At 36.4% G+C, this 7872-nt stretch overlaps 1 protein-coding gene across 1 annotated transcript in view; it reads left to right on the top strand.

Annotated features, from left to right (window-relative positions):
• Positions 1 to 1047: 1047 nt before the first annotated feature.
• Positions 1048 to 7872, top strand: part of LOC125025571 (DNA polymerase alpha catalytic subunit-like) — a 14559-nt gene continuing 7734 nt past the window's right edge. The window contains exons 1-13 of the mRNA XM_047613596.1: positions 1048 to 1179; positions 1662 to 1760; positions 2291 to 2387; positions 2768 to 2973; positions 3874 to 4125; positions 4335 to 4454; positions 4627 to 4793; positions 4922 to 5057; positions 5595 to 5759; positions 6494 to 6685; positions 6861 to 7037; positions 7201 to 7402; positions 7518 to 7789. Coding sequence (XP_047469552.1) covers positions 1048 to 1179; positions 1662 to 1760; positions 2291 to 2387; positions 2768 to 2973; positions 3874 to 4125; positions 4335 to 4454; positions 4627 to 4793; positions 4922 to 5057; positions 5595 to 5759; positions 6494 to 6685; positions 6861 to 7037; positions 7201 to 7402; positions 7518 to 7789 — 2217 coding nt within the window. The remainder of the gene's footprint in view (positions 1180 to 1661; positions 1761 to 2290; positions 2388 to 2767; positions 2974 to 3873; positions 4126 to 4334; positions 4455 to 4626; positions 4794 to 4921; positions 5058 to 5594; positions 5760 to 6493; positions 6686 to 6860; positions 7038 to 7200; positions 7403 to 7517; positions 7790 to 7872) is intronic.

Below are 7872 nucleotides of genomic sequence, written 5' to 3'. Positions count from 1 at the left end.
GTATTTTTGAATTTAGAAATGTTCGAAGACCATATATATATTTTTTTTCTCTAGAAGGAGAGGTTTGTGTGTTTTGTACCAGTAGATCAAGCAACAATGACATGATTTAGTCCATAAATACCAAGAAGAAAAGGTGATAATTCTCTCTCTCAGGTAGACACATCCTCTTCCACTTTAACCCATAAGTGGTGACCTAGCTTAACGCGTTTTGACATTTCGACCCAAACATTTTTACGGTTAATGTTCCTGAGGACGACACATAGAGATAAAGGGAAATGGACACTTCCATCTTATAGAGGATAAGAAATAGGGTAATGAACATCAAAGCTATAGCTGCAGTGACCTCGTATTTATTGTGAAATGATAAAATATCTGCTGCATATCACCACAACACCCTCACTGCCAGAGTTCTTAATGTCTGTCTTCTGTAAGTTGGCATAAAGTGCTAATATTGGAGTGGGGTAGGGTTCAGGGGTGGCTTCCCCTCCCCATCTAGGGAATAAATAGAAGGCAGGAAAGATTACGATTGGATTTTTGGGTTCGTATGATGCCCTGGTTCCGGGACCTCGTCTCGGGGGGGGGGGGACATCGCTCTCGGTAACAAATACCATTTTTATGATTGGAGGAGATGGAAATGTAAGTATTAATGAAAGGCATGAAAGATAAATTATATATCTATGTAATGACTGCACTAGGATCGGGAAATCTAAGGACATTATCAGAAAGAGGTAAATATACAGGATACCTTCCCATGACTGAACATAACAATAGTGGTATTTCTCTTACTCTCTACTACCCATACATATTGAAAATAATCCCCCCAACACCCTCCCCTGATAGAAGGGGAGGGTATGGATACGTCCAACCACGGTAGTCCCTCATGGCAAACCTGCAGGCATGCCCTCGGCCCATCTCTAGCTCCTCATGACAGGTCCGTTTGAGTTGGCCAAGCTATGACCTAGGTCGTCCCGTGGGCCTCTTCCATCCAGGATTGTATTTCATGTAACATTATTCATATTTTAGCCTGCAATTTCTGTGGTACCTTTCATGGCCTCCCCTGCTATTGTGGCCAATTATGTGGGGGTTAGGGTGTCTCCATGGCAAATGTCCTACATATATGGCAGTAGAGGGTTAGGGGAATGCATTGATACCACTGATGTTGTGGTCTGCCCTGCAAAGGTATTCAAAACCATTATCCATAAAGAGAAAAGCTACATTGGTATTGTAAGCTGAAGTAGTAAGGTCTCAGAAGGGTCACTTTGTAAACAACTAACAAAAATAAAGATTATTATTTAAAAGATATTATTACACTTTTCTCAGAACAATGTTGTTCTATTCATATCCGCTTGAAACTTACTGTGATCTTTGGTGTAAGTTTACCTGAATGGTAGCAAAATGCCAGGGAGTCCCCTCAGTAACTGCACTCTGGCAATGGGCAGAAAAGCTTGGATTGGTGTTCTGTTATAATGTGATGTGATGTTGGTGGTGGAAATGTAACACAAATAATGAAGTTAAAAGACCTTTCTGTACAAAAAGTAGTGTGGGGGTTACAGAACCTTTTATTTATTTATTTATTTTTTTATTTGCTCTTACTAAAATTTTGTTATCTGAATTCAATACCCATCATTTTCCAGCATCTCCATCGGCTGCAGACAGCTTAGGCAACTTCTCGTTCCAAGCGATCACGCAAAGACAAGTATGGACGATTAGCAGCGCTTGAGAAACTACGTGAGCTGAAGGGGTCCAAACATAAATATGAAGTAAGCAATATGATGGAGTGCAAAGTGCAATTGACAATATATAGATTTTTTAGACAATGGATACATTTATGTCATAATTTATTTAATTCTGTTTTAGGTTTTATTTTATTTTTTTACAAATATACTAATGCAAAATTAAGTATATTCTATACACAGTTCTAACCACAAATTTTAGTGTATGATTTTCATTATTCTTCTTTTCAATTTCGAATTGGTGATAGTTCAGATTTAACATGAGGGACCAGAACCATATTGCATTCTCATGGAATTCCTGTTTTAATTTTTATTTTGATGGTGTTATAAACAAAGTAGCTTTTATGCTGATTTTATTTTCATTATTGATATTTGTTATCTTTAATATAGTTAGTGTTAAATGCTGTTCTTATCACGTGTGTATCAACAATGAATATTGTTTTAATATTTCCTTATTTTCTCCCTATCTCAATGCCATTCTTCTTACTAAGCTAGATTTACATTGACTATTCTATCCATTGATATTCCTCCTCTGAGTTTCATGCTTGTATCTCCAGGTCTCAGACCTAGTAAATGTTTACGAGGAAGTGGATGAACGGGAGTACTCTCAGAGGCGTCAGGATCGCCTTGAAGATGATTGGATTGTTGATGATGGTGAGTAGGAGCATTAAACAGAGATCTTGACAAAAGAAAGCATGATTAGACATAATTGGTTTTGCAAAGTTATGTTACAATATTGATTTCTTGTATCATAATCATAATGAAAGTAATTCAGTTGCAGATACAGTAATCTAAAAGCCTGTTTGTATTGTCTTCTAAAGTTGTTGGTTCTCATTTACACCTTTTTGTCTTATGTGATGAAAATGGTTTTATTTCCTGTGCTATCAAAGAGGTGCAATGTTTATTATTGTCTTGTAGATATGAGATGATTTGTGTTCATTGTTTGAAGTGGTTAACATGAATCTCTTGTAAGCAGCATCCCAAAGGAAACCATCTTAATCCCCCCCCCCCCCCCCCCCTCTCTCTCTCTCCAGATGGTTCAGGGTATGTGGAAGATGGGCGAGAAATCTTTGATGATGATGCTGGTGGGGATGATTTGTTTGTTGGCAAAAAGGCGAAAAAAGGTGGAAAACGCAAGGAAGCGGGTGGCAAGGCCTCTACAGGGTCTGTTGGGCGGCAAGGAGCAGGAAACATTAAGAATATGCTCATCAACATGCCAGCAAAAAAGAAGAGAGCTGAAGTGAGTGGATTTTGTGTTTTTGTTGGTTTGTTTCTTAAGGTTTGGGAAAGGGATTATTACTGTTTATCACTTCTTGGGTTAGTCTGATAAAGGCTTATATAATAGCTTTTCTTTTTTATACCTTAATGACTTAAAATAAAAACTTTTAGTATATTTTTTGTTTTCATATAATTACCTCAAGTTCTATGAGTTTTCCTATTTTTCATCTTTTATTTTTTTTATAGGTTTGTGTCTTATTCTTTTCTCCTTTGTCCTAACCCTCTATTTACATCTCAGTTTATGCTCTTTCTTCCTTCTCACCCCTTCCGTTTTCCCATTACTTTCCCACTCTCACCTTCCTCTTTTTCCTTTACGATTTTCCTCCTTTCCCATTGCTCATATCCTACTCTCCTCTCACTACTCTTCCAGCCTCTCTCTCTCTTCCTCCTTTTCTTTTCTCGTCACTGTCTTCACTACTCTCACCTTCCTTCTCTTCTCTTAGACTCTCCTCAGCTCTTCTTTCCTTCCTGTCTCTTTCATACTCCTTTCCACAGCTGCAGCATTTCATCTCTCCTCTGCCTCTCCTCCCAGATTCCCATCCTAACTCCCCATCCTTTCTCTGTTCTCTTTCTCTTGTGATTTTTCCTTCCTTGTTTTTCTCTTTCTTGTATTTTACTTTGTCCTCTATGTTTGATTTTTTTTTTTTCCTTTTTCTTCTCTTTTCTCCATCTTTGGTCTAATTTCTTCTGTGGCTCCTATTATCTTCTTTTCCTTTTGTCATTCTTTCTCATAATTTTGTCTTCCCTCATTTAATTTTCTGGTAATTAAAATCAAATCCCATAACATCTATCATCTCTATATTTTACCATCAGTGTCACCATTGGTCCCTTATATAATTTTAACATTTCTCAATCTCTTCAGACTAATATCCGCCTGGATGATGATGAATTACTGGGAGATATCCTGCAAGATCTCGATAAGGAATCTGACAACATCCGACCACCAATGCCAACTTTGCTCAAAAAGAAGGTGCCAAAACCTCCTAGTGTGGCACCTGTTAATCCTTTTGCCAGACCACAGGTGACTACTCCAGTGCGAGTGAAGGCCTCACCCAAACCCTTGAAGCCAAGAACCGTTTCGGAGGAGAATGTGGTCAATGGGACATCACCGAAGGTAAGTTTTTCCTTTTAATTTCTTTTTGGTCTGTATTGACTTTGGTATCCTTTGTTCTGCCTTATATATAGAGGTGAATGTACTTAATGTAAAGGTTATGAACTACTAATTGTCATTGTCATTGTCATTATCATATTTATTGTTAACTTTATTATTATTGCTATTGTTATTTTGCCTGCTTTTTGTTTAAATGCTGATTTCTTCAACAGGCCAAAAGATCTCTGGAGGTGAAGGTGGAGGTGAAGGAAGAGCCTCTCTCAGAGCAGATTGACGAGTTTGATTCCATGGATGTTATGGATATGGACTTTGATGATGAAGATGTAGAAAATGTAAGTATCATTTAGTTTTATGATGATATGTTCTTAGAATTTTCTGCTCATTTTTAGGTGATTGGAGGGAGACTGAAACAGTAACTGCTTTTGTCTTTAAAAGGATAAATGTTATTCTAATCTTAATGAAAGCCAAAGTTAGCAATTGTAGAATTTTAATGACTAATTGCAGATGGAGGCAATGCTAGTCAATGAAGAGAAAAAAGCTACAATAAAATTGGAAAAGGAAGAGCCAAAAGAAGAGTTGAAGGAAGTGAAGGAAGAACCAAAAGTGAAAGAAGTGAAAACAGAAGGAAAAACAGAAGTGAAAGCACAAGCAAACAGAGGATTTACTGCCAAGTGGGTAGAGAAAAATGGAAATGACATATTTTTTTAGTGTTGCAAATATTTCCATCCATTTTATGTCTTTGCAAATTTCCTCTTTAATCAAAATTATTGTAAATATAAAAGAGAACCATCTTCCTCAGGCCAAAGGTAGATATTGCTCAAGTCACAACTGGCTGGGAGACTGTTAAGGGGGAAGTAAAGGATGCCGGCATTGTGCAAGATGTCCAGATTGATGCTTCTAAGCTACCACTGACCACCAATAGTGAAGGAGAGCAGGTATCTATTAAGAGTTATTTATTATTATTATTATCATCATCATCATCATTATCATTATCATTATCATTATCATTATTATTAACAATAACAATAACAATAATAACTAATAATAAAAACATTATTATTATTATTATTATTATTATTATTATTATTATTATTATTATTATTATTGCTATTATTGTTCTTGTTGTTGTTATTATTATTATTATTATTATTATTATTATTATTATTATTATTATTATTATTATTATTATTATTATTAATGCTTCCCCCCCACATTTATAGTTTTTTAAAGCTTAGTTCTATTGAACTTGAGAGGATTTTGTTTGAAAATTGGTGATCATCAAACCAAGAATGGAGATTTATAACAAGTTGCATGAGTAATTTTTGCTCAGGATTTATGAACTGCAGTATTAAGTCTAAAGAAAATATTTATCCTCCAAATGCTATTTAATTAATTATTCCTTGATTTATTTGCTAATGTCTTAATTATAAACATTGCATATCCATGATACATTTAAAATGAAATTCCATCAGGTCCTCCGATTTTATTGGTTGGATGCCTATGAAGACATATACAAACAGCCAGGAACAGTATACCTGTTTGGTAAGGTTTGGATTGAGTCGGCACAGACCTACACAAGCTGCAGTGTTGCAGTCAAGAACATTGAGAGAAGAATTTATATACTTCCCCGTAGAAAGGTAATTCAGCTGTGAATGCATTTTGTTCCTTTCCTTCTTTTTCTGCTTTTTTCTTTTCTTTCTTTCTTTCCTTCTTTCTTTCTTTTCTTCCTTTTCTTTTCTTTCTTTCCTTCTTTCCTTTCTTTTTTTCTTTCCTTCTTTCTTTCCTTCTTTCTTTTTTCTTTCCTTCCTTTCTTCCTTCCTTCCTTCCTTCCTTCCTACCTTCCTTCCTTCCTTCCTTCCTTCCTTCCTTCCTTCTTGCCCTCTTTCTCACTTTCTTTCCTTCCTTTCCTTCTTTCTTTCCTTCCTTTCCTTCCTTCTTTCCTTCCTTTCCTTCTTTCTTTCCTTCCTTTCCTTCTTTCTTTCCTTCCTTTCCTTCTTTCCTTCCTTCCTTCCTTCCTTCCTTCCTTCCTTCCTTCCTTCCTTCCTTCCTTCCTTCCATTCTTTCCTTCCTTCCTTCCATTCTTTCCTTCCTTCCTTCCATTCTTTCCTTCCTTCTTCCATTCTTTCCCTCCTTCTTCCATTCTTTCCTTCCTTCCTTCCATTCTTTCCTTCCTTCCTTCCTTCCATTCTTTCCTTCCTTCCTTGCTCCCTTCCTTCCTTCTTTCCTTCCTTCCTTCTTCCATTCTTTCTTTCCTCATTCTTTTTTTCTTTCTTTTGCTCTATAGGATTCTGAACATATATCACATAGATATATCTAAATCTTGGGATACAGGAGATAAGCAATCAAAGTCAAATCACAACTCTCTCCACAGCGTTTGGACCTAAAAACCAAAGAAGAGTCAGAGGACCCTGTAGGCATGATGGATGTCTACCAAGAATTTAACTCGAATGTTGTCCAGAAATACAAGATTTTGGAGTTCAAGAGTAAGAAAGCGAAGAAGAGTTATGCATTTGAAAAGTTTGAGGTCCCCAATGAGGCTGATTATTTAGAAGTCCGATATTCAGTGAGTGTTTTCATTTATTTAATTGCTTGATGTCATTGTTAATATTTTTTTTATTATGATTATCATTATTACTTATGTTATTTATGTTTATTTTCCTTATGCATTCACTTTGCCTATTGCAGAGCTGTAATATGATCTGTTTTGTTCATCATAAAAAGGTATAAAATCTTTACAGGCCAGTCTACCAGCCCTTCCATCAGACATTTGTGGTGAAACTTTCAGCCATGTGTTTGGTACAAATACCTCCCCATTAGAAATTTTCCTTTTGGACCGCCGGATTAAAGGACCATGCTGGTTAGATATCAAATTCCCACAGTTGCCATCACCAGTTGTCTCCTGGTGCAAAGTTGAGGTAAGAATTTATTTTATCAAAAGAATGTTGTTAATTGTCAGTATATTTTTGTTCTTATTTGTTCTTCAGTATATTTGTAATTGTCATTGGGAGCTTAGGAGAATGTGCTTTCTGAAATGCTAAAGGTTTCTTTTGTGGTAAATCATCTTATGATGCATTGCAGGCAGTAGCTGTCAAACCAGACCATGTATCTGTTGTGGCTGGTCTGGTTTCTCCTCCAGTTGTGGTGATGACAATGGGTATGCGAACCACTGTCAACCCCAAGACTCACCAGAATGAGATTTCAATGGTGTCTTGTCTGGTTCATCAAGAATTTCCTCTTGACAAAGCAGCACCACAACCACCCTTCCAGTTGCATTTCTGTGGTAAGTTAATGAAATCCTCCAATTTTTAAGTACATGAAGATGAAAACTAATTTCAGAGATAGTCTTAAAAGAAAAAAAAAAGAAAAACTTTAAATCTTAAATTTTTTTCTTCTAGCAATGTCACATCCCTCTGATGTTACGTGGCCATGGGACCTGAAGGATGCTTTGCCTAGATACAGGTCAACTAAAATTGAGAAAATGGAAACAGAAAGAGCTCTCCTGGGATTTTTACTGGCCAAGATCCACAAAATTGATCCAGACATTGTGGTTGGCCATGATATTTACGGGTTTGACCTTAACGTCCTGCTTCATCGTGTAAATGCCAACAAGATTCCACACTGGTCCCGTCTTGGTCGTTTAAGGCGTACACAGATGCCAAAGTTAACCGTGGGTATTTGGGACATTAGTTGTAATTCATCTGATAAACTTTATTTACTGTTTTGATGAGAAATGATCATAATAAGTGATCT

The sequence above is a fragment of the Penaeus chinensis genome, chromosome 5 (genome assembly GCF_019202785.1).
Source record: "Penaeus chinensis breed Huanghai No. 1 chromosome 5, ASM1920278v2, whole genome shotgun sequence".
Lineage (NCBI taxonomy): Eukaryota > Metazoa > Arthropoda > Malacostraca > Decapoda > Penaeidae > Penaeus > Penaeus chinensis.
Note: the sequence above shows the minus strand (reverse complement) of the source record. Positions and strands in the feature narration are given on the sequence as shown.